This window comes from Gouania willdenowi, chromosome 5, assembly GCF_900634775.1.
Source record: "Gouania willdenowi chromosome 5, fGouWil2.1, whole genome shotgun sequence".
Taxonomy (NCBI): Eukaryota; Metazoa; Chordata; class Actinopteri; order Blenniiformes; family Gobiesocidae; genus Gouania; species Gouania willdenowi.
This window is the reverse complement of record NC_041048.1, coordinates 25,991,340-26,019,329: the sequence shown is the minus strand read 5'-3', so window position 1 is coordinate 26,019,329 and position 27,990 is coordinate 25,991,340. Positions and strand designations below refer to the sequence as shown.

Below are 27,990 nucleotides of genomic sequence, written 5' to 3'. Positions count from 1 at the left end.
TTGTCTTCATTATATAAGAGGTTTCTTTTAATGAAAAGGCAAGAACTTCAAACAATCGCAGCTTCCTTTTTCCAAGGAAATATGACAAAGACTAAGCTAACAGAACATACGTAAATGATTGTAGAAGAAAAAACCTTTTCATCAAAACATCTAAAATAAGTACCTTTTTTTTTTTAGTTACTGCTGAGGAACAGCCATCTTTTTTCACAGCAGGGGGCTAAAACACTCATCATACAGAGTAAAATAAGATCTTTGAAAAACCTGACAACTTGAAATAAACATTGAAAACATGTCCTCCATTATTGGTCTACACAGCTCTGTGGTATGCCAGAGATGGAGATCCTGCTGTCGCTCTGCCTCGGCCTTGAAGACAGAATTGGCTGAGTCACTGAATAACAGGCTTTCAAAAAAGCACTGGAAACCATCCAACACTTCAATAAATCCACAGTCCAACATCAGGGTGAGTAGAATTCACAATGAGGGTATGGCAGTGCAGTAAAAACTGAGATAGTAATCAGTGACATCATAGATATTAAAAATATCACAGCTACAATATAGAGAAATCACATAAAGTATTTGGCCGACACTTGTTTAAGAACTGCAGTCTCGACTCAGGCCTTTTCACCCGACTCCTCCATTTGCTTTTTCATCATTTTTATCTTCAGTGTGTAATATTCCTCTTGGAGCTTGAGGACTGCCTCTTGTCTTCTAAGCACAGACATTTCTAAATCAACTCGCTCCTGCAGAGTTTTGAACTGAGCTGGCTGCTGAGGCGTGGTACACGAAGGGTCTAGATTTTCTTCGGATTCGTTGAACATCATAGGATGAGAAGAACCGAATAACACTGTGAGAGAAGTGGCTCGTTGTGCTTGAGGAACCACAGAGTGTATCGTGCTGTTTTCGTCTCCACCGTCCCTGGAAGAAAAAAACAAACAAAAAAAAGACAGTGTCACTATGTTCGATTGACTTCATATAATTTCAGAAACCATTGAATAACCTTGTTGTTGAACTTACTCTGATTTATTACACCAGGTGTCGTTCTGCAGCATGTCTGAGAGGTTCATCACTGAGATCACAATCTGTGTCACTGGACTAAACTTTTCAAGAGAAGGGGTTTCATCTGTGAGACAAAAGATAATAATAATAATAATAATAATAATAATAATAATAATAATAATAATAAACAGCAGTGATGCGGTCGCTGTATCGGACTGCTGTGGTGAAGAGGGAGCTGAGCCGGGGGGGAAAGCTCTCAATTTACCGATCAATCTACGTTCCTACCCTCACCTATGGTCATGAGATTTGGGTAATGACTGAAAGGACAAGATCACGGATACAGGCGGCCAAATGAGTTTCCTTCGCAGGGTGGCTGGGCGCACCCTTCGAGATAGGGTGAGAAGCTCAGTCACTCAGGAGGAGCTCGGAGTAGAGTCGCTGCTCCTTCACGTCGAAAGGAGCCAGCTGAGGTGGCTCGGGCATCTGTTTCGGATGCCTCCTGGTCGCCTCCCTCGGGAGGTGTTTCAGGCATGTCCTATTAGAAAGAGGCCTCGTGGAAGGCCCAGGACACCCTGGAGGGACTATGTCTTTGAGCTGGCCTGGTGTCGCCTCGGGGTCCCCCCAGAACGGCTGGAGGAGGTGTGCGTGGATCGGGAGGTCTGGGGATCTCTGCTGAGATTGCTGCCTCCGCGACCCGGCCCCGGATAAAGGTGGGAGATGATGGATGGATGGATAATAATAATAATTATTATTATTATTTTTAATTTAAATGCAAAATATAAAAAATGAAACTTATCAAACTATTTTTTTCAGTGTTTTCTTCAACAATTCATACCTACAATTAAGTGCGTCCCGATACGATATTGATATCGGTCCAATATCAGCCTGAAAACTAATATCGGTATCGGATTCAAATTTCCGATTTTTATTTATTTTATTCAATTGTAGAATACTGTAGATATTATGTTGAAGTTTAAAATGTATGTAACCAATTGGTTAATAACAAATGGGTCGTTTTTCTTATACTGTTGCTGACTATTGTTCTCTTTTTGGGTAACATCACTTGATCAAGTCAAAATCGCCCAGCCCTAGATGACAGATAATATTTTTTAGTGTATTTTACAGCTGATTTAAGACATGGGTCAAACTGACCTGTTATTATAAGAGATGCTAACAGAAAGCTAGCACAAGAGGAAGCTCATGTTTAACGGGGTTATTTAATAAAGGCTCAGTAATTGTGATTAATTAAATTTGAACTTCAGTAATTGAGAACTTCATTGCAATTGACTTTCAGTGGAAAAATAATCATTGTAATTTTAATTGTAATTGAAAAAAACGCTAGTCACTCATAATTGAATTGTAATTGAACACGAATAATTGAAGATGTAATTGTAACCCTGATGTGAACATATATTCACAAAATGTCTTATCATTACCTGATTCAAATTTCTGACGTTTGATCTCCTCCCTGGCTTTCGCCAGCAGGTTTTCCCACTTTTTGTTACAGTCGTAAACTGTGCGCTGTGTCTCCGGGAAGGTTTCATTCACAGTTTGGACAATCTCTTCCCAGGCTTGTTTCTTGCTGTACAACGACACGCCTGTGCTGCTCTTCCCTCGGATCACATCTTTCCTCTCTTTGAATAACGTGGCGAGAAGAAGGCACTCCTCATCCGTCCAGTTTGGCCTTCGCTTCCTGCTCGTCATCTCTGCAACAAGATCTTTGTCTATGAGGGCGAGACATATACAGGTTCATTATTTGATGTCAATCTAAGCTTCAACAAAACCTCCAAAGCTTTTCTTTTCCTTTACGTAAAGATCTTTGTAGCTTTGAACTTTAAAAGTTTGAACTTATGTCAACAGTGGGATTGGCCCGTGTGCAGGAAGTGGACATGGAGATTTTTTATAGACTGTAAGTCCATAAAAAATATATATTTGACATTGAATCAGAGTAGATAGGAGCAGTCAGTTTGCTTTTACCAGGTTATTATAGATTCAATGAGTTACATTCTAAACCCGAATGTTCAAAGTAATTAAACAAATTAAGTAGTTGATACTAAAAGTTATATAAAAAAAGTTCAACTAACTCAATTATGTCAAGTTGATGTAACATGTTCTTCCTTTGGAACTATATTTGTTTATAAGTAAGCATCACTTAAAAACACAACTTAAGTACAACCTAATAGAATTAAGTAATTACATGCTAAGTATGATAAAGTACTATTGTTTCAAATAGGGATTATTTAAACATAATTCATATAGCACTTTAATTTAACTGTTATCAAATAGTACAAGTAGCCAGTCATCCAACCTTGTAAGTTCTGGAAAATTTTAACTTTTAAGTTCATCAACTTAAAAAAAATTGAGGCAATCAACTGCCTCAATTTTTTTAAGTTCTGGCAACTTATTCGGGTTTACAGTGTAGGAATTATGATCTAAGAAAAAAAGATGTACTTGTCAAAGTAACATTCACATAGTTACACAATCATTATATTAAATTCACTCAAACTGTAAAGCGCTTTTTACTACATGAGTAATTAAATGCTTGATACTGATCACTTCATTTAACTATTTATGCTAACACCATGATGACTAGAGGTCGACCGATATGGGATTTTCAAAAGCCGATACCGATTTAAAAAAAAAAAAATCATGGCCGATATCTAAAGCCAATTTTGGAAGCCTTTTTTTTTTTTAAAAAAGCACATTGATTATGAAAGATAATTGAAACACTCATATAATATAAATGTATATATCATAAATTTAATTAAATACACCAATAGAACTCATAACATTTGTTGAAATTTAAATATACTCGTACTAAGTAAAACAAAAAGTACAGGACAGGTAAGTAGCAGTAAAGCATGACAACAATATATAATGTGAAAGAAGTGGGTTTAAACTAAATACCTGTTTTAGGGATGACCATTCACTCCTTCCCTCTGTTCACAGCCACCACCATTATATCTAAGCTTCACATTTGTCACCATATGCACAACTACAACATCACATCTCACTCTCACTTTAAAATAATATACTCTTCCCCACCCTTTTCATTTCCTACCTTGAGTCTCTCCTCCCTGTTCCCTTCCCCCTCACTTAGGTGTAACACTGCCCTCTCTGTTTATATCCTCCCTATATAAAGTGTTTGTTAAACTTCCTTAGAAATGGCTGGTGATGGTCAAACAAAAAAACAAAACAAAAAAATATATATATATATGTAGTATTTTTTTTTTCTTTCTTTTGCCGATGGCTGATCTTGAAAAAAGTCCATATATCGGCCATATGTCGACATCTAATGATGAGAGCAGCTGTGTTAGGTGCCGGCCCTCCATCCAAAGAAGGTTGGGAACTGGAGAGTCGCTGGTTCAAGTCCCGGTGCAGACCAAAAACACGGAAGTTGTTCTGGTAGCCAGGGCACTTCTCTAGCACTGCAGAGGTGCCGTTGCATGAGCAAGGCACTGAACCCCAACACTGCTCTGGTGCGCTCCCTTCATAGTAAAAGCAGCCCCACTCTGACGTCTCTCCATTAATGCATGTCCACAGGTCCTGTTTGTGCATGTGTGTGATTCAGGCCAATAAGCATGTCCTTAAAATAACAGTAAGTGTAAAAACCCAAATTTCCCCCAGGGGATTAGTGAAGTATTTCAAATTCAAAATAAAAAAGACACTTAGGCTGGTTCAAACTGACTGAGCCAATTACATGACAACCTCCTCCAATTCCTGATAATAACAACAGAATATGTTTGTTAACTTTTTTATATGACAAATACGAGATGATGACAATGTCAAACTAGGGTGAGAACAATAACATCACCTAAAAATATTTTTGCTTTCGTTCACATGAGAAGTAAATGGTTGCACCCTTTATTTCCAGGTTAGACCAGGAAATAACAGCTGCTGAGCTGTGAGCCAAACCCGCGGGCTGCAACCCGGAAGAGGGACAATGGATACTTGGTATGGGCCAAAGAAAACAGATTAATAATAATGAAAAAAGAAACAGTTCATACTGAGATATCCATTTTCACAGAATTCCTAGCTGCAGTTATAACTTTGAAATAATTAACACAGAAACAAGTTTAATGTTTTGATGTTGATAGCGTGTGTGCATTGTTTTTGTTCATGATCTTAAACTCAAAATAAAATGTTTTACAAAAAATCATTTTATGTAGACAACGCTATATCTTAATATGTACTGAGGGGTATTCCATAAAGCGTGTTGTGTTCAAACTCTGAGTATGTTCAGGCTCAAATGAGGGAAACTCTGAGTATCCCATTCCAAAAAGCGAGGTATGTTCTTCTCTGAGCATGTTACCATGGCAACATTGTCCGTGAACTAAACCTGGTCGCTGGCAGGTTTTATCAAAGAAACCCTGGGTTTCTACCTGGCTCCGCCCACCTGAACACCGTTTCTTAACACTTTAATAAACTTTAACACTTTTCTCTGAAAAACATTAGTAACATCACACACCACAGATGTGTTCACATCATTACTAATGTTGTGTTGCTTTACGTTTTTTTTTTTTTTTTTTTTGTGATAACGGTAGTTTTCTTTCTAACACTGTAGATGTAGATCATTAAGTGAAAGTCACTGAGAGGTTGATCTGCATTAAAACATTTACTGACGTTTGTAGTAAAGTTCTCTGGATAAAAACCTGTGGATAATATAAAGGAGGAGATGATCATTTAAATAAATCAACTTTTAAGGCTCGATTGTCGTTTTATATTATTATATAGTTAAGTCTGTAGATCACACATCTTTGAAGGTATGATGGCGCAGTGAAGTGTGACGCTGCTCTTGAAAGCGATGGGTTGTGGGTTTGCGTCCCGCTTCAGTGTTTTTTTTATGACATTTTTTAGGATGTTAAGATGACTCTGGCGACAATATTACATTAAGAATCAATATAAATGATGTGATATGAAGCAGCAGCCACTGTCTTTATATCCAGTGTAACAGGAGGGCTCTCTATGTAGCCATCCTATGCTGCTGACACGTCTCCTCAGACACACTTTATTCATATTATTCACCGCTCGTCACGTCACTGAAGCAATAAAGTGATGAAGTGATCAAAAAGTGTGACTAACTACGGGTGATTTAAGCCACTATAGTCACTGAAGACTGAACGCACCTTTAGAACAGGCTCATATGCATCAAACAACGGCTTATTTCACCCATCAGGGTGAATATATCACTATCTTCCGTTTGGTTGTCATGGCAGTTTGAGTATTCTTTGATCCATTGATGATGGCTTTTTATCGCGCGCGTGCACGTAAGTAACCCAAGGTTTACATACTCAGGGTTGATTAACCCACTTCATACCAGCTTTAATGGAATCCGATACCCAGAGTTTCCTATCGCGGGGTATGTTGACCCAGAGTTTATGGATAGACTCAGAGTTTGTTAACCCGCCTTTATGGAATACCCCTCTGATACTAATCTGTGATATTAGATCATAATGACTTACTTTGAGCAAAGAAAAACACAAGGACTGCAGTTTTAGAGAGGCCCTGGGGCAAGCTTCCATGGTCCAAGGTGGTCCATGATCCCTGTGCAACTGGTTTAAATCCATAATAGTGCCTTAATTCTATTCCTGCTTTTTATATAGATAAAAATTAGAGGACAACACACACTCCTTAATACACCTCACCCAGTGAAAGAAGAGGACAAAACAATTCAACAAATGTAACATATGTCTGTATACTGCTTGTGGTGTTTTGTTTTAAATGTTAGAATACTACAAATAACAAATATAGAGCATCATGATGGGATTAATTAGTGATAACACACATTTTAAAGAATCGATCATTTTGTAAATAAATGGAATGAAACAGTATTTAATGTCTCATGAACTGATTTATTTCTGTGGTTTTTATCATTTCTGGTCATCATCATATCTCTCTCTCTCTCTCTCAATACATACACAAAGCTCCATATTATGCACACACAGTCACCTCATGACTAGATGTAAAACATAGTTAGTATTCATGCATATTATTACAAAGCAGATTAATATCCGTTTCCTAGGATCGTCCGACTTAAAGATTCCCTTTGGACATTTTACACAACATTTAAGAGATTTCTTGTCGTCATTTAGCTTTTGGCATGAATTATGTAAACGTACGCTGCAGCCACACTGATTTGTCGTGGTAACTGGTGGTATTAAGCACACAGAAGTGTCTTGTAAATCGTGAATACTTACCAAGAATGCTATAAGTGAAATGTTAAGGCTTTCTTCTCCGTCTCAGGGAAACTCTGTAGCGTCGCATGTGGGTGACGTAGGCAGCTGGTGACGTGTCGGTTTGTTTACAGCTGCGCAGACATGGCGGCGGACATCACCCTACTTTTTAAAGCCAGCGTCAAGACCGTGAAGACCAGGAACAAGGCTATAGGAATCGGCTTTGACTCGACTAAGGAGGATATCTTAAAGAGGGGCAGAAAGAAGAGCGGCTTCTCTCAGAAGGCGAAAGAAGTGGTGAGTGTTTGCCCAAAGCTAACTACTGCTAACAGCGCTAGCACTGTGATAACAAGCTAACCACACTATGATACAAGGTAATATTGAACTTTATTTTATTTTAGTCGCACGTCACAGCAACTAAAGGTCCAAACTGAAACTAGGGTCGTGTTTATGCGCTTATCTGCCTCAGAACGGACCACGAATAGACATTTTAATTTAGGATGCATAGTGTTAGTAGTTACTGCCTTTATCTGTATCATTATACCGTGTCTAGGCAGTAACTGCATTTTTTTTTTTTTTTTTTTAAATCACCAGAAATGTGCTTTTACCTGTGTGAAACTCCCAGTCTGCTCCTTTTATGCAGAGTTGTTTCCGAGCATGTGTGTGTCCTTCGTTCTGCTTGTTGCGAGTGTCTGTGACTCTCTGTTTGTTTTATATTTGCTCAGGATTCAGAAAAGTACTCACAGAAATAAGACAAAAAAAAAACACACAGGTTTTAAATATTTATTGTATTACTAGTTTCTAAAATTTCATCCGGAAACGATGAAAGATCTTGGATTATAGGGTTCAAGGATTTATTATTTTTCATTTGAAAATGTATAGAATATGTTAAGGTTTTGTTTATTCAGAGAAATTTTACCTCCTGACATGTTTTGACTGTCAGCTGCCAGTCTTCCTCAGAGAAACATGTCAGAAGATAACATTTCCTGAAAAACCTTGTCTCAATAAACAAAACCTTAACATATATTTAAAAAAAAAAAAAAAAAGAAGACAAAATTAACTTACTGGAATTATGTACAGAATTAGATTTTTTACCTCAGTCCCCTGTTAAGCTCTTCATAGTAAATAAATAAAATTGGAAAACACATGAAAAGGATTCCCATGTTGAGAGTTTGAAAATTATATTGCAAATATTTAAAGCTGAATAAACTTTAGGGATACACAATATTGGATTTTTGGCCGAAATCCAATATGCCGATATTTCACAACTCTTTTGGCCGATACTGATAATTAAAAAAAAATAAACTGATAAAGTAACCCGGCTGCACAAAAGAGGACCAGAGGTAACACGTGACCACACAGCACGCACTGTGTTGACGGAAGTAAAAATGGAGGCATCTCGTCTCTGCATATATTTATTAATTGTAACCTCACTCTCTTTCCACTGTCTACTTTTTATTTCATCCACAGCCAGCATTTTGCTTTTTTCCCCCCTCTGCTCTTCCTGGGATGCAGAATTGTGACATTTATTGCATTTTCATAATGTAAAGGTCGGATAAATGTGACATGGTCATTCAGACAGCAGGTGCAAATCAAAATATCAGAGGTATCGGATTAAGGACCATAAATGAAAGTGGCCTGGGTTGGATTTGAAATAAATTAGAATTGTGCTGTTCGAATTGTCTTTAACAAATCATATACTGTGGGCAAAAAAATATTGCATTTGGGCCGCATTTGGCTACAGCCTGAATCATGCGTGCGTAATAAGTCATTCTTAATAATAACCTACTTACAGTATATAATTTACAGTGTTTTTTAATATGCTTTCACATATTTTAAAAGTCCAGAGACTAAAAAGAAAAATGACAACAACAAAAATAGACCTAATAAAACCTAAGAATGAACATTATTGACATATGGTAGGACGACGAGTGCCTCAATTAAATAAATAAATACACCCTTCATTAATTAATCAAATGTGTCAATAATTAATTAAATCCCTTTTACATTTGATTTTCCTTCCGAAAAGTTTTAAGTATGAATATTTCACTATTTAATTATTTATTTCATAGTCTGGTGTTGCAGCATTTCATAAATTAATTTTATCCTTCAAACTCACTCGTCAAAGTCTGTGGGGGCGGGGTTAACATCAATCCAGCCAAATCTATTGCTTTGATCTTCACTCTTTCCAACCATGGTGGCTGCGACAATGGAGGATGTGCATGAACTTTCCAGCGAGTTGGTGAGAGAGATTTTTAGGCCTCGCTGAGAATGTAGAAACAGGAATATAGTACAAAACCAACGTACAGATTGTATAGCGCTACTCAGTGTATCAGAATAATGTTTACTAGCTCTGCCTCAATCCATTGTCAGGGATCGATTTAGCTTGACTTGATGTGCAGGTAACCAATCAAATGTTGGGAAACCTTCCCCATAGACTTTGACAAGCTAGTTTGACAGATAAAATTAATTCATGAAGTGCTTCAACACCAGACTATGAAATCAATAAATAAATAGTGTCTGGGTGTACCGTGGGATTTTGTGACAACCATACATTATTATTTAGGGCCCTATAAAATCCACGTTAACGGAATCATGGAATTCACTGTTGAACGTGGAAATGGACAGAATCGGCATGAGATGCCGTCACCGTGAAGCAAGGAACGGTTTTTTATGGGAAAATGTTTTTGGGGACCGCTCATTAGGTGCACCGCCTGCCCCCTCCCATCCTGGCCACATTAAACACCGCTTACAGCGTCTAAACTGCCAAAAAACTGCGCAAATCATCACTGACTCTTAAAATACAGAGCCACCAGTGCCCGTTTAACTTTTCTGTTTCTGTGAAACTCAGAGAGTTTGAACAACATCTCATCAGAGCTACAGAAGATCTGTGGATTAAGTTCTGTTGTTGTGGACTAGACCACAGATACCAGTGATTGTAGAATCTGAAACATCGTAGGTTAACGATAACTTCTGATACTGTAAAATATTCTGACCCCTAGTGGTGAAATAACTGATGCATCCTTTGTTTTTGTTTAATCATTATGGTCTGGAATGATGTCATCAGGATCATTTAAATTAGGTTAATTAAAATGAAGTTCATCACAACTTAATTTAATCAGTAAGCCTGATCAGTTTCAGTAAACCATTGATCCTTGAGGGGAATTTGCAGTTGGGTGACGTTAATGGTGTTCTCATACATCTTTATATGACATAAATAATTATAAATGAGCAGTCAGAATAATCCATGTCACTACAACTTACTGTATATCTACCTTTTAATTGTATCTTACTTTATTTTATTTTTTTACATACATTTTTGTTTAATTATGGGTTTTTCATTTATTAATATTTATTTTTGTTTCCTCACAGGAGTTAAAAACTCACATTTTATGAAAAAATTGATTAATATTCCTAAATAAACAGAATTTAAAAAATTTAATGCGAAAAACGTTGAATTTGGGAATTTTTTAAAATTAATTACTAATTTCATAATAGAGGCAAACTCTATACCTATTTTGTTTTATATATATATTTTGTTCATAAATATTTCATGAGTAATATAGTTGTCTTTGTCACATTTTATTTGGCATTAGTAAATGCATATTTACAGATATTGTACATGATATGAGTGATAACATAAAATAGCCTTTATAACACTGTTATAACACTGTTATAAAGGCTATTTTACACAATAGATGTGCCTTCAGATTTTTACTTGTCCTTTGGTGTGCCTTGGGCGTAAAAGGTTTGGGAACCACTGTTCTAATGGTTTGGAGTTGTAGTCGTATTGATGACAAGAAATATTGACTGATCTTTTATTGTCATGGTGATGAAGTGAATTCAGCTTTTCATTGACCTGATGCTTAAAAGCTGGCACAAAAGATAAAGTACGTCATTTTATATGTTGTTAAAGACCTTGCAAAAATGAACTGGTTTTATTCTGTCATTCAAGAGTTTGCCTGTGTCCCATCAAATGCATTAGAATAAAGATCATTGGTGGCTTACAGCCTTCACTCCTCATCACAATGATTGCTTTTACAGCCAGACGTCCTTGGCCTGACGTTAACATTTGACACACTAATTCTTCAAAAGCACCTTGAAGAGGCACTTTACATTTCCCTGGAGGAGTACACTTTAAGTTGTACCTGATAACATGGAGCAGTTCTCCACTACCAGGTTTTTGTTATGCTCTGCTACATTGACTTTAGAAGAGGTGGTTTAATAAAACTGCTGATGCTGATTTAAGAGAAACCCAAACCTGCCCTGTGGAGCCTGCCCTCTGCTCTCTCTCCCCTGCACTGCCGATATGATCTCCGACCATCCCGAGGAAGCAGCTTTTGTTGGTTTTGAAAGTGTGGGTTTGGAATGTCCTGACCGCTTACAGTTATGTTGTGGTTTTCATCCCACTTCTACCTCACTTCTGCTCTCCATTTTCCTCTCTACACAGCCTCACAGAGGCGTTTTTTATTTGCACGGGTCGCCTTTTCAAATGTTTGATTCTATCTTCGTGCAGCAATAACATTTTCTTTCAGCTTTCAAATAATTTCTGAAGAAAGCTGATCCTCCCAAGAGACAGTGATAAAAGGTGGAAGATCAAAACATAGAAAATATTAAATTAGGTCCCCAGTAACAATGTTGACGGCCGGCACCTAATGCACAACAGATGTGTGTGCGCTTCAAGACGTGCATAACTCTCCCACTGTCTCCCCCCTCCAGGTTCCCATTGAAACTTTACAAAAATAGAACGCACACATCAAAGTTGACAAATACACTGTGGTCCAGTAAGATTTGATTCAGTCTGAAAAAAGTCCTGTGAGAAAGGAAACGTAGCTTCTTTCAAGGCGACGCAAGAAAAAAGAAAAAAAAAAGACAGGGTTAGGTTGCTTTATAAGAGTTCTAGTGTTTGGTCAGGGGAGTCTTTTACCTCATGGGTTTGGTTTAGTCCGCTGTGATCTCCATTTCACTGCTCACCTCGTCACTCTCCGCAGCATGTTGCCCTTCTCCAGTTTAAATGGAGGAGGTCATTCCAAAATTGTTAAATTGGGTGAAGAAAATAGTGCTCGGCTCCCCACTGCGCATTTGGTACTGCTATTCCAAAATTGGCTTCTTCCCACAGTGTTTCCTTCAAAAGGAACCAAAGTACTGCCATTAGCCAGCTCTTAAAAACTATGTGGTGTGTTTGAAGCGTCTCTTACCTGTGGGAAAAAATCTCCCACTGGAAGAGTAGCCTCATGTGTCTCCCAAAACATTCAGTTTACATTTAACCTAATAAGTTATTTCATTTATTAAACATCTGAATGTGTTATTAAAGTTCTGTTTAAGATACTCTAGTCCAGTGGTTCCCAAACTTTTCACAGTTCCGTACCCCTTCAGATTTTTAACCTGAAGCCATGTACCCCCTACTCCTACACACTTAAATGTCATATACAATGTAGCCCTACATTGCAATTTGTCCCTGAATTTTACCTATCCTGTTGATGAATAATATAAATAAAAAATAATAATATTTAAACAATATTCAGAATTATCCTTTGTTTGCTTTATTAATTTAATTAATTAATTTTCATTAGCCGTGGACGATGGAATGAGTGACAGTCAGTCACAGGTGTAAATCAATCAATGACATTCACTTTAGTCTATGTGAGAGCTGTTTTTAATTTCTATTCATGTACCCCTGATTACACTTTATGTACCACTGGGTGTTCCCATACCTCACTTTGCGAACCTAGACTCTAGCCTAAACCAAATCAATTTAAACAAAATTCAACTGTGGACATGGAAATGAAGAACTTTAAAACACAACCCATATTTAAAAGTTTGAAACCAACTTAATAATCAATTTGTTGTTGGGTTTTTTGTGTGACTTTATTGGTATGGGAAAACATGCAACTTATTAGGATTTAATTATATTGCTGATAGCTCTCAATCACATTTTTTTCTCCCTTTGTTGGGCCCCAACTCTCCCAACCGAGATGAACTGCTATTATACCGTACACTTTACCAGCTCAGTGATCTAAACTCTTGACAACCTCTCATTAAAATTGGACATCTTAACTTAAAGTGGATCTCTATGTATGACTCAGCTTTTGGGCCCCTGTTGCTCATGGGGCTGTATGAATTTACATAGTCTGCATATAGGCAGACACAGCACTAAATTGGTGGAAAAAGTAATTTCCACTAATTATAAATATGGCTACTGTCTGATACATTTCTGAACCTGTAATTCTCTGTTTTTAAGTATTTATTTGTGTAGAGTAGATGTGTTTCTGGTTCCATAATGTCACTACATGTAGTGTACAGTCCAGCATGCCTGTGAAGCTGTCTAAGCCATTTCGATACCAAGTGTTTTGCAGGGATCACTTCAGGCTGAATGGGGATGTTAAATAGACTCTTTACCAGTTGTCCTAATCTGTGCAGTGTTTTCCCATGAAAGCTAGGGAAATTGAATTTAGTGGCATCTGCAGACATGCTGCAGCACAACCCTGATTTTGTTTCCCTGTTGCCCAACCAAAAGCTTTTGGATGCCTCATGAAAGTGATCATTAAAGTCAACATTGAATCAAGAGCTGTACTTCAGATACTCTGAGGCGTCATTTGTTCAAGCGAAACAAGAACCGTTTCCAGCCCAATTGATGATGGCTCTATAATACAGCAGCTGCAGACCATTTAATTAATACGTCATAAGACATTATTATTAAATGTATATTTCGTTTTTGAAACTTAGTCATTGAAATCTCGAAAAATACATGTGACAGCAGGCTGCATATTTTGCCAATAACACTCAATATATTCTGAAGCAACAAACTGCTGATGATTTGATCTCCTTTAAAAACAAATGGGTGCACATAAAAAGTGATTTGAGCCTTTTGTAATTTATTATAGTGATGTAACACATGGTGCATTCATTTGGGATTGTTTTTTTCTGTTGATAAAATGTCAGAATGAAAAGGAAGTTGTTGGTGCTGAAACACATTATTTTGGCCTCTCAGCTGTGGTTTTCTTTCACTCACGGAATGCAAAAGGTTTGTCTGACATTGCGGTATACAGCTAATAAGGAGTTGTTTTGTCTTGACTTTTCCCTGCTTCTACAAGCCTCTCAGCTTCTGAATATAAAGTGTTTCTGATCAAGATTGATCTTCTTAGATCAGTGATTCCCAAACTTTTTCCGTTGCGCCCATTTCCCCACCCCCATTGCAAAAAATATTGAAAGCTGTACAAATTGTGATTATTCTGCTTCAAACCTGTGCAGTCACATAATTTAGAATGGTAATAATAAAGTTTTATTTTTTAATTAATTAATTTATTTTTATTTTTTGTTTTTACTTCATGCTCATTGTTAAACAAAGCTGTGCTCACGCCCCCCCCCACCCCCACCCCAAGATCTTTTTTTGTATTATTATTTGTATTAATTTGATTACTGTGAGTAGGTCTTCTTTTTCAAAGGCACAAAACAATTTGTCATATTTATTTGAAAAGCAAAATAAAGAATCATATTTAATCCTGGCTCTCGTCACAGTAAATACCTTAATTTGATCAGTCTTTATATTTTCCACATCCCCCTAAAAATCACTGTAAATGTAATTTCACTCATAACATTGATTTTACAAAAATGCAGTGATGCATTCAAATGTTTTTGTGATTTTCATATTTTAATTTTACATAAAGGTACAGTAGATACATTGACTAATATGTATAAATGTAATGAATATGTTGAACACATTATCTTACATTTTATTTTTATGAAAGTATTGAACACGTTTCCTCTATTTTTATAAAAAGAACAAAATAACTAAAAACTTGCCTTTTGGATTGAAACTAGTTGAGGATTGAATTATTGTCTTTTTCTCTCAACAGTCAAGTATCTGCTTTTGATGGGAGTTGTAAGTGTCTTCAAGATGATCATGTTCAGAAATATTATATGAACATAAAATCAAAGAAATAATAGCTAAATATTTTGAATACCAAGTACATTTTTCTGTTGAGTTCCATGACTCTAGATATTCAGCATGACCTTTATTTTGTAACTACTTCCTTAATTGACTCAGTTAGTGTCAATGAGGATGTTTGCTGATCAATTCATATGTAATACATAATTTATCCCTACAATTTCACTCTCAGTAATCAAATACTATGAAGATTATGATGAGGAATTCCTGCACATAATTGATATTTAGACATTGCGGTAAAAGGCTGCAAAACAATTTTTCTTCATCCAACTGTTCAGTGTTATCTAACGTGCTGTCCTGTTTACCTTCTCGTCTAGTGGCTCAGCATCTTCAGCAGGTGGTGTTAGCTTTGGTCTCGGAAAAAGGCCTGCAGCTCCTTAGCAATCAACGTTAGCATTTCAACATTAAAAACAAAGGCTTAGTTAACATGTTGTTTCCAGTTGTAACTGTTTTCTCTCTTAAAAGTTCATGCTTCACACACATCATGTTTTTATTGCAGCTCTGTTTTACCGCTACACACATTGGAGTGTATCGTCTTATTTACACTTTGAAGAGCCTGCTAATAAATGTATTTAGCATGTCCTGTAATAACAGTATTCTATAGTTATGGATGGGCTGTCCCTCAAAGCTAAAATGACTCCATGCCAGTAAAGTAAACACTTAAGAAAGGACAGTTGTTAACTTGATGTTCTTGTTCTTCAGACTTTGAAAACAATGAGTTTAAAAGATGTTTTCCAAGTAGTAGTGCAAGAACATTCTCAAAGTGTCATTGCCAGATTAATTCCAATCTGTGTTTAGGTTTAACTGTCGACGTGGTTGGTTGTTGTTGTGTTTCTGCTTTGTTTATGGTTTTGTTGAGCTGTCTCCTTATTTTCCTGCTCGTCTTCCACGCACATTTCTTTTGTTTTCATTCATGTTTTTTGTTTGTTCAATTGGTGGTTGAGCTGTGTTGTCTGTTAAATGCGATGAACCCAGTCTTTGCATCTGTTTTGTATGAAAGTGATTGTATGTGACTGTCTTAAAACGTATAAGGAAGGAGTTTCCACAAAGTGAACTGGGTAAATGTCAGCCAGTTCAGTGTTTTTCTTTGCACTCTTTGTTTCTTAAAGTAACTTTTGTAGATGTTCCTCTGTAATGTTATTTTGATTCTGGTTTTCCTTATACAAAGACTTCAAATACCCATCTTCAGTTGATGTTCCCTAATCATGCTTGATTAAACTTCATGATCAAACCTGAGCAAACACCCGCAGGATATCGGAGAGCTGCTTCCCAAATCTTCGAAACCAAACAAACAATCAAGTCCAATATGCAACTTCTTGATACGACTTTAACACATAACAAAAAGCTCAAAGGCAGCGTTCATGAATAGCCCTAAAAGGTTTGTTTGATTGCTTTGTGTTTGTTTACAGAGCTGACTGAAGCATTCAAACTGTGAATAGGCAGGAGAAGACTAACGTGAGCCAATTAAAGAAGCAGACATAAACATGATAATAAAGTCAAGATGTGGTGCAGTCTTCTCAACTACAGCATCCTCTCTGCATCATGCTCTCCTTTCAAACACAGCATTGCATGGCGTCAGTGCAGATAGCCCACGGTCAGGACACGTACCCACTTAAACCAAAGCAGGGCAGTCTTCATTAAATTCTGCCAGGTAACTGAATTTAACAAAACAATGGGCCGTCCAAGCTCTGTACAAAATCTGCTAGCTAAGCCTTTTCTCTTTTCTTCCTCATAATAATCCCTCCTGATGGTTTGTTTGGGCTCAGTCAGAGCTGGAGGGAAGCTGGGGGAAGGAGAAAGTGAGGAGGTAATGTGGGGGTCTTTGATGATGACGAGATTAGGCACAGCCCGGCAGACTGTCTCCTTCTGCCTTCACTGTGAGCCCTCACGTGCGTACACCAATAGCTGTGCGTGCACACACACACACACACACACACACACATCCACTCACATTTTTATACACACATATTTGCCCCACCACCCCCTTCATTGTTGAGGAATTACTTGCTCTTTAAGGTCTTAAGTTACAAGAGCAATTGATCCTTCTGACCCCCTGCAAACCCTTAAGGTTGTGCTGGGAATCTGAGCCCCAATGTATACACAGGAGACAGCTCAACCCCCCCAAGCAGCCGTCCTGACACTCGCAACACACGTAAACACACACTCACATGCCACAAAATCAGCACATTTAAACTCTGTGGTTTTAGCACTGCCTGCTGGCCAAAAGGGTTCTGTACCACTAGCACATGTTGCTATACAAATACTCTACACTGAGTAGTCCACACAAAGCTTAAAGCCAATAGCTAATTGTAAACAGAAAAACAGTTTATTGCAAAGAATAAATTAGTCATGTCATGTACAAGTTAGTATTTTCCAGCATGTCGGGGGCCAAGAAGAGCTTGACTGAAACTTTTCTCCTCTGTGGCTTTTCTTGCTCGTAAATAACCATTTCACTACTGGAGCTGGTTTGCTTGAATAAATCAATGGTAGCATGTTTATTCACAACAATGTAACCACCTAAAGATGTGACTTCTGCAGAACAAGAATGATTTGGTTGAAGTGAGAAAAAACAGCAGTCAACAGGAGCACACAGTATTACAATAAACACAACACCATATACTTGTACTGTAAAAGACAAACCAGTATTACTGAAATGACTTCTCTAATCAGAAACAATAACATCTCTATATTTACACCAATCCACTTACATCACCTTTATGAAAGACCAAAATCACACATTTTACCCTATCAATCAAAATACACTCTTCTCGTGCTTTTAACTGTTGTTTTTAATTGCTGTGTTCTCGTCTTAACAATTTTTTTCATTAACAATTTTTTCAACAAAATCTATTTTATACCAATAGCTTTTAACTGTAATTCTATTCTATCTACGTTCAATGAAATAAACATAAAGCATTTTACCACTTTCTCTGGTGCTTAATGAAAACAACCATCTTTAACCTACAATACATGTGCAAAATCGAGACTTCCTGTACTGATATAGCACCATTTTTATGCTGTTAAACTGACACTTAGCTTAGCATTTCAATTTACACACAAACACCTACTCTGGCCACAAACTCATGCTCTAACAGAAGGTATAATCATCTCTCAGTAGTTAATTTATATGAATGTGAACTTTAACAGAGATTAAAACGTTTTCTGGTTCATTACCGCGAACGCCATGGATTGTGACGTGGCGAGTTACCTCTAAACACTCGTAAACATATACATTCACTCCTTAGCTTGACATTTTTTACACTTATGGTCTCTTACTATTGTTGGTTATTACTTATATATTGGTTTAGAAACAGCTTACCTGTAAAAACAGAAACAATCAGCAGTCAACAGGAGCGCACTCTGTAACCTCTTAAGCCTGATATATGGTTCCGCATCAAATCTACGCCGTAGACGCACGTAGCACTCTATGTAGACGTAGACCCCCTCCACGTAACCCGACTTGCACCTCCCAAAAATCCTGACTACATGTTGAGGCGATGTGAAAGATGAGCGCTGTGGTTGGTCCTTTCCAAACCTCATCCCCGGTCACTGCCTTTTCCAGTCAACACCGCCATGTTTCAACTTTTTGTGTAGGGATACGAGCGTTGTTTCTACAGTGGATTGAGTCAAAGAGAGAACTGAGATGGACTAAAAGTGCCAGAGTTTTATTATTTCCTTTCATGGCTGCAGCACGTGAAGCAGCACCAAACGGAGTCAGTCACATACAAAAGGTGTGGGTTTACTGTTATTATCACTACGCTGCCTCGTCTCTGTACCTACAGTGTTTGTGTGTGTGTTTCATTAACAGTAAACAATGATGACAGACATGCTGTGAATGAGCCAAAGGAGCAGACATGACATTATGTTTTACAGAGTTTTACACCGCTGCCCCACTCCCAACTCGCCGCTTCCCGGAGCGCTGGACCAGGTTGCGTCGCTGCTCTCTTTCCGCTCTACGGTGGGGTTGAGGCCCCCTCACCCCCAGCGTGACTGTCGACTGGAGCAGTCGACAGTGTGCTCGATACACTTTTATACTTTTTTTACGTGTGTGCATATGTTTATATTGAAAAATAAAGTACATGTTTTAAAATCGTTGCTTTAAAGGTCCAGTATGATGCTTTATTTCACCCATCTACAGTTGTTCTAAGAACCCCAACAACATAGTATTTGAGGTTTTTTTTCCCAAACTCGCCTGTTTTCTGGAGTCTTAGCCTCTGAAAAGCCACTTTGAGAGCAATTCTTAAAACGGGCTGAGTTGCGGCCTACTTATGCATATTCATGAATAGGCGTGTCTATCGACTCTGACTCCACACACAACAGCAATCACTAGCGATTATCTTTTGCTATGCACACACTCTTGTTACTGTTTTCAGCCAAAAAACTGCACATTACAGTAAAACACATGACTATTTAAGCAGCTATTGTGATTTTGAGTCAGAAAAGTGTGTGCGCATTGCTGCAGCAGCAGCAGCTCCAGCTCCTCCTTTCTACACACAAACACAGCCAGACTCATCTTTCCGCTTACCGCTCTCCGGCGTCCGTCGCCGTGTAAAAGTTGAAAGCTGGCCAATTCCACATCCGAGTCTGTTGTTAGCGCTATGAGCCACGAATCTGTAAACGTCCCTATAATTTCCTCCTCAGTTCACAAGCAATGTCGGGTCTCTGCATAGGCTGGTGTAGCATTAGCACGGAGTGCTAACAGCTAATGTGTGTGAACAATGACCGTGGCTCCAAGCAGTGACTCCAACACCATTTTTTACATATATGGCAATAAAGTATATTCTATATTAAACCGCAGTGTTTGTTTTAGCTGTTGGATAGTTGGAGAGGGAGGAGCTCACATTCTAGGAGCTATGTTTTATGTCCATGGTAGGAGGAGAGAGGATTGTCAGGTAACGTCACCTGCCGTCGCCTGCCAGGTAAAATCCAACTCGCCCGTTTTAAGCTAACTTTTTACAAAATGTGGAATAACAACGGAGGGAGGAAACAAAACTTTTTCAACTTTGGCCCTCTGAATGAGGCTAAAGGGATGTATATCACTGTAACAAAACCATAATAAAGGGATTTTTTTTCATCATACCACCCCTTTAATGTTTGTGTCCTATGAAACATACATGGTTAGGTACAGTAGGTAATCCATCAATAAATTACATTTTAAAATGCTTAAAAAACATAAAATATTGTTTTCTGTGACCCGAAGATAAACAAGGGCTTTTTAATGCTCATTTGTAACAAAGCCACAACCCCCTAGTGGAATGGCGGCCAATTGCATGGCGATGCGTTTCCTCAACGCAGAACTACAGTTGGCCAACCTCTGCGTCACGTTGACTGTGTAGGTTCTGACACAGAATCATATATCAGGCTTTACTCTGCCGCATCATGTTCTGACTTCTTTTGCGGTCGTCAGCTACTGATGTGCCCTGAGTGCCCTCTTCTGGCGAAACCTATATTTCCTTTTATTATAGCAGATTAGACCACAACACTATGCTTACTGCTAGAAAGTGTCCTTAGGCATAAAAATAAAATGGGGGGTGACTATGTTCACTTGTTAAACTTAACCATAATTCCACATACAGCTCATTGTTTGTCATGCAGATTGATTTTGTTCATATCTATTCTAAATTTTAATTCTGCTACTTTTACACTCTTACCATAACAGGACCTTTTTTTCTTACAGAGCACTGATCAATATGCAGATATTAAGCATAAAGTGTTTGTAAAACATCTGGAAAAATATAGCCCACAACTTAGATGTTGAAGTTGTGTCTTTGTATAAAGCCTTTCTTACAACTAATTCAAATTTTTAAGATGAGTATCAAAAAGTATATATATATATATACATACATACATTATTTTAGTCAACTACAGTTCTATAAATGAAATCAATAAAAGCAATACATTATGGATATTGTAACTTGTTTAACAGGCCCAAAGTTGGTCACAGGTTTTGTCCTGCTCTTAAAAGCTATACCTTTTATTTTGAAAGGGATTTATATATGCTGCTCAGTGCAATATATTCACATACCTCATTGCACTTTTATTATTTTTTTTCTTCAAATCCAAATTTACTTAGAATATTTATTGCTTTAAAGAATAGCTGATGATGCTGGAGAACATAAAATACGTTATTTTGTTTTTGTTGCCACACTACAATAATTTGTATTATGACATGTTAAAACATCTTTAGTTTTCTATTAAACAACGGCACATTTGAGACTTAAAAAATATTTTCTCTTTTCTGGTCCTGGTTTGTGGTGAAGTAATAATTGTGGGTTAAAGTGTGTAAACAAAATCATTATTTAAGGTCAATAAACCACCGGTGTCTAATTGACAGGCTAAGCATTTTATAAACTTAAACAAAGTATCATGTTCAATGTAACAAATATTATCTCCTGAGTGTGACCCTAAATGATTGTATGATCTTAAGCATAAAGCTGCTTTAAAAGAGCTGATGAAGAGAGCTCGTTCAGGTTGTACTGACACGGACCTGAATGTTCACAGTTGGTGTTACTCTTTACAACTCTGGCAATTTAATAATTGAGGTCATTAGAGGGCGAAGGCTGAAGGCTGATGACGGCATAATATAAATAAATAGTGCTGTGGCTGCTGTCGCGGTCAAACTCACTGTCTCTTTTCAGTCCTGGTGTTGTCTATGTTTTGCCTTCTTGATCCAGTCCAACAAAGCTCTCTCTGTGTGTGTGTGTGTGTGTGTGTGTGTGTGTGTGTGTGTGTGTGTGTGTGTGTGTGTGTGTGTGTGTGTGTGTGTGTGTGTGTGTGTGTGTGTGTGTGTGTGTGTGTGTGTGTGTGTGTGTGTGTGTGTGTGTGTGTGTGTGTGTGTGCGCGTGTGTGTGTGCGTGTGCGCGTGCGTGTGTGTGCGTGCGTGTGTGTGTGTGTGTTGGACAGGGGAGCACTTTAAATTTAACCAAATTATTACCAAATATTTGATCATTGGACCGCGTTTTTTTTTTTTTTTTTAGTCTTCACATGTGCACACAAACACACTCACACATCCGATATATTTGAGCTTTTTTGCGGTTGATGAATAGTAACCAAATATGAATTGATAGCTAATTTGTGATTTTTAACTCTCTGTACTTTTTTCAGCAGCCAATGGCTTTCCTTATGAAGGCTGTTTGACAGGCAAATTGCTAGTTATATTTGTATAAGTCCAGCCATTGATGAAATGTCATATGTAAATGTTGAGAAAGACTGACTTAAAAACCTTAAATTACAGTTTTCATTTGGCAAAACAGTAATAGAAAATAGTTTCCTGATAGAACCTCAAGGGCACATTTCATGGAGAAAGTAAAACATGGCTCATAAGATTTTTTTTCCATGGTTCAGTGATGTGAAGGATATGGAGTCTAGTAATGTGTCTTTTCATTTTATCTAGATCACCAACATCACCAAGCTCAAAGACTTTCTGCTGCTGCACAGGAAAGATTATGTGAGCGCCGGAAGGTAAGCCTCCTCCAGGACTCACGGTAATCCAGCTCAATCAGCACCAGAAGCCTTCCAAGGCTGCAGGGAAAGATGACGGCGAGACAGACACTTTGATTCTGACAGAATTCAGAGGAGGCCAGTGGTCCTGGTTATTGGAGGAGGCTTTGAAACGGTCATTGTCTGTGTGTGTACGTGTGTTTGTGTGTGTGTACTGCAGGGACTGGCTGCTGGCAGAAGGTCAGCAGCGTGTAGGGTGGTCTTTAGCAGCAGACTCCAGTCTAATTGTCTGGAATAATTGAGCTGCAACCAAGTAGCAAAGAAATGACACCCAGGGAATGATCCAGACCTTCCTCTCTACAAAGGCCTTGTGAATTCTGTAGGTGTGGGTTTGTAGGGTAATGCCAGATTTATTTGTAAATGTGCATCATTGGGCATTTCCCTAAACATCAACACATTTAGAGTTGGAGAAAGTCCAGTGTTGACTGTGTGCATCCATTAGCTGTCTATGGTAGAGTTTGAATTGACCTTTGAATAAGTCTGGTTTACATCCATTCTAATTTTTAAAGGGGACATATTATGAAAAATCTACTTTTACAGTGTTTTTTAACACATAAGAGGTAACTTGAGTGTCCACCGGCACACAAAATGTGAAATAAATTTATCCAGTCCTTTGTTTGTGGTCTTTGTAAGTCTGACAACACAGAGAAAAGTGCTGTTTCAAATTTTCTGAGTTTGTGACGTCACAAGCTGAACTCCGCTGGTGACAGGATCACTTCTCCGGCCAAACGTTTACAGCACTTATCATAGACAGCGACGCTTTTACAGTTTAAATGATCAACTTACGGAGTCACTAAAGGGTGAGTTCACCCAGAATGTAGGCTTAATCAAGAAGTTAACCACATTAATTTTTTCCCCGGTAAGTTGAGGAAGTGTACTCCAGAACTCCAAACAGCTGTTTTATACAGGGTATTAAACCTCTTTTGTTGCTTGATTCATGTTATGTTTTGACCAAACCCCAGTACAGATATGTCATTTAGACCACAGGGAACTGTTTTAAAAGGTGAAAAATTGGTATAATATGTCCCCTTTAATCAATCACATTTTTACTTTCCCTTCAAAATAAAAGCCCAGTTCTCAATTTAGTTGATCATCTTTGTTTTTTTTAAATTTATTTATTTAGCACACATTAAAAAACAACATTTATGCTACACCGAGGGAACGAAGGCCAAAGGGCTTGTATAAGAGCTCCACTTCTTTCAATAAACACAAACAATTTAAAACAAAAGCTAACAAACAAACACGTATAAAATCATGAGTCAAAACGCACAATTAAACTGATATTTGAGGAAAACGAATATATAAACAAAAGTTAATATCAAAAGACAAATGAAAATATGAATTGAAGATCATAAAAGAAATACCAACTTAAAACATATATACATATACGTACTTACATACACGTGAATATAAACATACATATTACACGTGGATTGTAATCATGGTGGCATAGAGTAAAGTGAGAGATGATGTAATGTAGGATGACTTATCAAAGGATGAGATGTTTTAACAGACTTAAAGAGTGAGTAGGAGGATAGGTTCAATCTCTTAAAATAATAACTGAATGCTGATGTCCGCTTTAGTCATTTGGCATTTTTGGTTTTCACTGGTCCTGATCCTGGTTTTAGGACCTGTCTTCTTTTTATGACTGTTTTTGATCTCTTTGCTCAAGTTTCTTTGAAGTTTTTATTTACAGTGATATGTTTGAATTGGGATCAGTCCGAAACCGTTTCCATTTTGAGGATTTGTGTTTGACAGTTAATTAGTGGAGACCTCGGGGTTGTCTGAGAACGGTTTGGAGAGAGAATTGGTTGAAGCTGCAGATGTGCAATCAGGGCTCCATTTGGAAGGAAGGTGGATCCAGACCTGTGTCTCTGTCAGAAGACAAATTTAATCAGTCCTTTTCATGGTGAGGATTAATCCTTATTCTGAAAGTTGTGTCCTTTCACAGCCTTATTTCATCAGAGCTCAGCCGCATGACGGACAATGAGCGAGACCAGATTGACCAGGATGCTCAAATCTTCATGAGAACATGCGCTGAGGCCATCAAGCAGCTACGCAATGAGGGTTAGTCATTTTAGAACTCAAATCAGTATGTCTGCATAATGTTCATATATCACATTTAGCAACTTTTTATTCAAAATAGTAGTCATACTAAATATTACCAGCAACTCACAAAACAACAACAAATACACACAAATAACAGAAAAATATACTGAATAATAAAAGGATGAGACAAACAACAACAAACTACACAAAATGACAACCACAACACACACACAGAGAGAAAAATGCTTACTATTATAAGCAAAAAGACACGTTAAATGAGAGAAGAATACACAAGATCCCTACAATATACACACAAACATATAACAGAGGAACGTACAAAACGACATAAGAAACAACCAAACGACAACAAAAATACACACACTGAGAATGAATAGTTTAAATAATACCAACACACAAAATAAGAGAAAAATATACTGAATAATAAAAAGATCATACAAACTACACAAAGTGACACCAAAAACACACACACTAAGAGAGAAAAATACTTACTATTACAAGCAACACCCAAAATAACACAAAAGACACATTAAATGAGAGAAAAAAACACAAGATCCTTACAAAATACACAACATAACAGAGAAACATACAAAACGACATAAGAAGCAACCAAACGACACCAAAAACACACACTGAGAAAGAATAATTTAAATAATACCAACAAAACACAAATTGACGGCAAAAACACACAAACTAAGATAAAAAATATACTGAATAATAAAAAGAACAAACAACAACAAAAAATACACAAAATGACACAAAAACACAAAATGATGATAGAAATGATCTTCATTAAAACATGAAGTGACATTAGAAAGGTCAGTCAGGGAAATTACTGTAATTATAAAATCTATGGAAATAAATGTATTCTGGTGGCACTAAATGCTATTTCATTCCACTTATTTACAAAATGAGATTCCTTAAAATGTGTATTATCATTCATTCCATCATTATGCTCTATAGTTTGTTTTTTTTTTTCACAGAATTCTGAGAAAGGGGTTTTTTAAATTAAAAAGTAAGAGAAAGGGGTACTTGAGCAAAAAGAACCACTGTGTCGGCGATGCTGGCTGCAGCATCACTGATACATTTTGGTATATTCAGCTTTTTCTACTGTCAATGACAATGGCCTGGTTAAATAAGACAGAATGTGTTGTTTGTTCTGTTCTTTTATCACCACAGTGGAGAAACAGGTGATGTCAGCTCAGGTAAAGGAGCACAGGGGAGCAGTGCTTGACCTCATTGAAGTGTATCTTAAAGGTAAGGTTGAGACAGAATTGAAACCAAACTATATCAGTGTCGTCTTTGGACTCATTTGTTGTTTGAAGCACTGTTCACATGTTGGAACATTATAAGCTGCAGAACCACGTGCTGTGTATCTTTATGTTTTTCAGGAGTGTGTAAGCTGTACTCAGAACAGAGAGCCATCAGAGTCAAAAGAATGGTAGACAAGAAGAGACTGTGAGTTAATGTGAATCCTTATTACAAATTGAACTCCTGATTCTAAATCTGAGGTCAGTTTGGTCACTTGATCCCATGATCTGTGGTTTTAGTTCAAGGCTGGCTCCAGAGCACCACGGTCGAATGGATAAGCAGGTGAACCTGGGGCTGACTGGCTCACAGGAGAAGGTTGTCAAGGAGGAAAGCTCTGGTACCGGTAAGTGTTAGCATTCTCTGAGATTCAGAGGGGAATTTAATCATCAATAATAAAATATACAATATTAAACCAAAGAGCTACTTTCCTATCATCCATACGTTTGTAAGAAGAATCATTTGGTTATAAATGATCTATGCCGATCAGCCAACTAATGAATAACCTAGTGTTTTTCTCTGTTAGAAAAATACCAGTTGTTTGCTTGTGAAAACATGTCATTTTATTTGTTTCCCTTGTGCAGAGAAGAATGTGTCTGAGGTTCCAGTTCAGCCTGTAAGCCTGTGGGAGGAGGGCCGGGAGGAGGACGAGCTCTCTCCAGAGGAGATCCAGATGGTAAAACACCTATTATTCAAAAGTCCAGTTTACACACATCCATCTCACTGACTCTCATGTGAGTTTTGTATCGCAGTTCTTTGATCATTTCGAGGTTTCATGATAGAAAAATCCAAGTTCTGTCTGATAGGGTTATGATGTCGAAGAAATGTAGCTGACTTACATTGTTAGAAACATTTAAGTTATAAAGAAATCAACCATGAAAGTGTTGTTTCTGTCTAGTTTGAGCAGGAAAACCAAAGACTGATCAGTGAGATGAACAGTCTGGTGGATGAAGTGAGGTAAGCATCATCTTTATACATTATTAATATTGAATGTTTATTATAGAATTATTCATTTTGTGCTATCTGCATAGCAAAAAGGAAAATTGCTGAAGATCAAATGTATATCGGTGCACGCTGGTTCTAAATGAGGCAATAAAATCAGGCCGCTGTTCGTACAAGCCTTAACTGATATTTTCGTTCCATTTCCAGGCAAATTGAAGGAAAAGTTGTAGAGATATCGAGGCTTCAAGAGATCTTTTCTGAGAAAGTCCTCCAACAAGTGAGCACTCCTTTAGTTTCATGTATTTGCTTGATATGGAGAAGTTGAACTCATTATCACTCTTTGGTTAAAGGAAACTGAGATTGACAGCATTCATCAACTTGTTGTTGGTGCAACAGAAAACGTGAAGGAAGGCAACGAGGACATTCGAGAGGTAATTCTTACTTAATGTAGTGATATTAGTGATCCTCTTTGGTGGATAATGATGAATTTGATCAATAAAGTGTGTTTTGTTTCTTTGAAAAAGGCCATTAAAAACAACGCTGGCTTCAGAGTGTGGATCCTCTTCTTCCTGGTCATGTGCTCTTTCTCGCTCCTTTTCCTCGACTGGTATGACAGTTAACTAGAGTGCTGCAGTGGACTGTAGGAACAGGAAACGGCCTGATATTTGGACATTACGGTTGTGTCATTGAAAATGGATCGACAACACAGTGGGTTGAATGTACAGGCTTTGCTGGAGCTGATGGATCAACTGTTCTTCTTGAAGACGGCTTGTTTTACCTCACACTTTATGTGAAGCCGTGTCCACTGCTTTCAGGATTGCTCTTGAGTTTTAATGCACTTCACTGAAAACAAGCCTTGTACTGAACACTGTGTCTTGTAGATTTGTCAATTGGACTGTGAACAGTCAGATGGATGGACTTTCCCTACCATTACATGGGAGATACTGGTGCGATTGGCAGCAGCTATTTTGATGTAACTTGAACTAAAAACAAGTTTCTGTTGATGCTCAAAACATTGGAAGTAAAGTGCTGCTCACTAAAGAATGGCTTCATCCC

The 27,990-nt window shown here is 37.6% G+C and overlaps 2 protein-coding genes across 2 annotated transcripts; one reads left to right on the top strand and one right to left on the bottom strand.

The window, feature by feature from the left end:
- Positions 1 to 14: 14 nt before the first annotated feature.
- Positions 15 to 7,286, bottom strand: LOC114463774 (uncharacterized). Its single transcript, XM_028447560.1, has 4 exons — positions 7,194 to 7,286; positions 2,433 to 2,720; positions 1,015 to 1,120; positions 15 to 915 (listed from the first exon to the last, which is right to left on the bottom strand). The coding sequence occupies exons 2-4, from the start codon at positions 2,698 to 2,700 to the stop codon at positions 612 to 614; spliced, it is 678 nt and encodes a 225-aa protein (XP_028303361.1). The 5' UTR covers positions 2,701 to 2,720; positions 7,194 to 7,286; the 3' UTR covers positions 15 to 611.
- On the top strand, positions 7,281 to 27,978 carry stx18 (syntaxin 18). The gene is made up of 11 exons (XM_028447559.1): positions 7,281 to 7,466; positions 22,511 to 22,578; positions 24,569 to 24,684; positions 25,864 to 25,941; positions 26,076 to 26,142; positions 26,235 to 26,338; positions 26,577 to 26,668; positions 26,891 to 26,949; positions 27,142 to 27,211; positions 27,285 to 27,365; positions 27,459 to 27,978. Exons 1-11 carry the CDS (start codon positions 7,314 to 7,316, stop codon positions 27,552 to 27,554), a joined length of 984 nt encoding a protein of 327 aa, XP_028303360.1. The 5' UTR covers positions 7,281 to 7,313; the 3' UTR covers positions 27,555 to 27,978.
- Positions 27,979 to 27,990: the final 12 nt, after the last annotated feature.

What these genes read in the sequence shown, in the direction of transcription:
- stx18 (XM_028447559.1), top strand. Translation starts at nt 7,314, where the DNA reads ATGGCGGCGGACATCACCCTACTTTTTAAAGCCAGCGTCAAGACCGTG. An exon ending in GATTATGTGAGCGCCGGAAG is followed by an intron (nt 22,579 to 24,568) that starts GTAAGCCTCCTC and finishes GTCCTTTCACAG; the next exon opens with CCTTATTTCATCAGAGCTCA. An exon ending in CTCCAGAGGAGATCCAGATG is followed by an intron (nt 26,669 to 26,890) that starts GTAAAACACCTA and finishes GTTTCTGTCTAG; the next exon opens with TTTGAGCAGGAAAACCAAAG.
- LOC114463774 (XM_028447560.1), bottom strand. Translation starts at nt 2,700, where the DNA reads ATGACGAGCAGGAAGCGAAGGCCAAACTGGACGGATGAGGAGTGCCTT. An exon ending in ACGTCAGAAATTTGAATCAG is followed by an intron (nt 1,121 to 2,432) that starts GTAATGATAAGA and finishes TTTGTCTCACAG; the next exon opens with ATGAAACCCCTTCTCTTGAA. An exon ending in ACCTGGTGTAATAAATCAGA is followed by an intron (nt 916 to 1,014) that starts GTAAGTTCAACA and finishes TTTTTCTTCCAG; the next exon opens with GGACGGTGGAGACGAAAACA.